Here is a 1,791-nt window from a genome sequence, read left to right as displayed (position 1 = left end):
TTACGTGGAAGTGGACTGTTGGAGGAGTATTTCGCTATCCTGCTATCCATTTCAGCATCTCCTGCCTTCATGGGTTTCACCTTGAATATTTTTCTACAGTAGTCTACCATTGCCCCAGTATACCTATTTTCTTTCTCGGTAAAAGACGCACGATATCAGTATTCACCCTATCCCCTCAGATCTTTGTGCGCATCAATTGGAGCAAGCAGTGGGAATACCACTAGGTACGTCTACTGTTTTAACTTAGGTTTGAGAAAAACCAGGTAGGCCTAGGGCAAACTTAGACTATAAGTACATTTCCTTAAGTGGTCCAATTTGTTAGTAAATCTTGGACCGCCAGAGTCTTGACGGACTTGTGGCCTTTTTGGCATAAAATAGCCTCATTTTTCAACATAGTCAATAAGATCATCTCCACTGCCGTAAGTTTGTAAGAAGTGGCAAACATCCTTTCGTGTAACAGAGATCTGTGGGAATTTATGCACTGTGTATACCTCCGTTGACGATCAGTGAGCCTGCTCAGGAATATCGTATTCACTACAACACCCATTTCCGTCGGGAGTAGTCTGAGGACTGGATGTCTGCATTACCACGTGCATTTCACTTTCCTTACTATACTGTGCAATCGCTTTTTACCACTCCTTCTACCCATGGGCAACTAAATACCCCCTTTTCTTTATTGTTTTGATCATGTCAGCATGCGCCTGACGATCCCTTCTCCCTCTGATCGTCCTTACCTTCATTTAATGTCCGAATTATCTAACCATTGTGAATATAGAAACAGTTCACTTTGCATTGTACTATCCTCTCAGTTTCCTGTAATGTATGCTACAACAGCGCATAAGCAATGACGTGTCCTATTTCTTCTGCCTCCTTGTGGCCTTTATTAAAACACACTGACTACGGCTTCATCGCTTGCGCCAGTATCTGTTACGACTGGTGAGACAATAAGTTTGAAGTTTGGTAATGCTAGAATTAACTTGAAACAGGATAGTCACTTCAGTTCTTACAACATAGTTTCTTATCCCTTTTCGAATGTGAAAATCTAATCCCCTGTTTTTGCATCCTATTATGCAGCAGACTACGAACCTAGCAAACCCTTAGGCGAAACGCTTGTAGTAACATGCTGAACTTAGAAAACTGTGCATTTCCATCTGAATGGTTGTTACTGTCCGATTCCACACTTTATTGCTACGGTCCTCGATAACTGCCACCCCATCTGACGAGATGGTATAATTTTAAGAAGTTATTTCACCGCACATTGCAGAAGTTGAAATATCTTTGGCTTCTGAATCAAATTTGGGCCTGGCCTGCTGTCTAACGCTAATTTCAGATTAGTACTCTGCTTTTGAACATTCCTACTGAAAACAGGAATGTCAAAGTTAAACTGCACCCACAGGCAGCCTAGGTTGTTTATAGGTATGTCTGCAGCCTCCAATAGAGCAATACAACTTTCGTCGATGGCGACACTTTGATCAATTTCCCTCTTATGAACGACATCACTCAAATTCATTCACCTCAACCGGCAGTGACCTCCTGCTCCTCCTCCTACTCCTTCGCTGCATGTTGAGTCTTTAGCTTGCTTCGATGTGGAAATCTGTTGGTCCGCTGTGAGGGAGGCCAAATGGGTGATAAAGAATGCGCTCGACTGTCTTTTCAAAGGGTAAACATCATTCCCTTCTATCTACCCTTCATAAATTCACATTTCCACCTCACCTTTTCTTTTTTTCTTCCGTCCTTCCTTTGTATTCCTTTGTTTTTTATTCCACCTCTTATTTTTCGTCTCGGCTGCAA

The 1,791-nt window shown here is 42.2% G+C and overlaps 1 protein-coding gene across 1 annotated transcript in view; it reads left to right on the top strand. All coding sequences in view use genetic code 11, as the record gives it.

Moving 5' to 3' along the window:
* Nucleotides 1-1,575, top strand: part of EGR_10372 (hypothetical protein) — a gene marked incomplete at both ends in the record, with an annotated part of 3,191 nt that extends 1,616 nt beyond the window's left edge. The window contains one exon of the mRNA XM_024499621.1: nucleotides 1,417-1,575. Coding sequence (XP_024345969.1) covers nucleotides 1,417-1,575 — 159 coding nt within the window. The remainder of the gene's footprint in view (nucleotides 1-1,416) is intronic.
* Nucleotides 1,576-1,791: the final 216 nt, after the last annotated feature.

Source organism: Echinococcus granulosus, assembly GCF_000524195.1.
Source record: "Echinococcus granulosus chromosome Unknown EG_S00213, whole genome shotgun sequence".
NCBI lineage: Eukaryota > Metazoa > Platyhelminthes > Cestoda > Cyclophyllidea > Taeniidae > Echinococcus > Echinococcus granulosus.
Note: the sequence above shows the minus strand (reverse complement) of the source record. Positions and strands in the feature narration are given on the sequence as shown.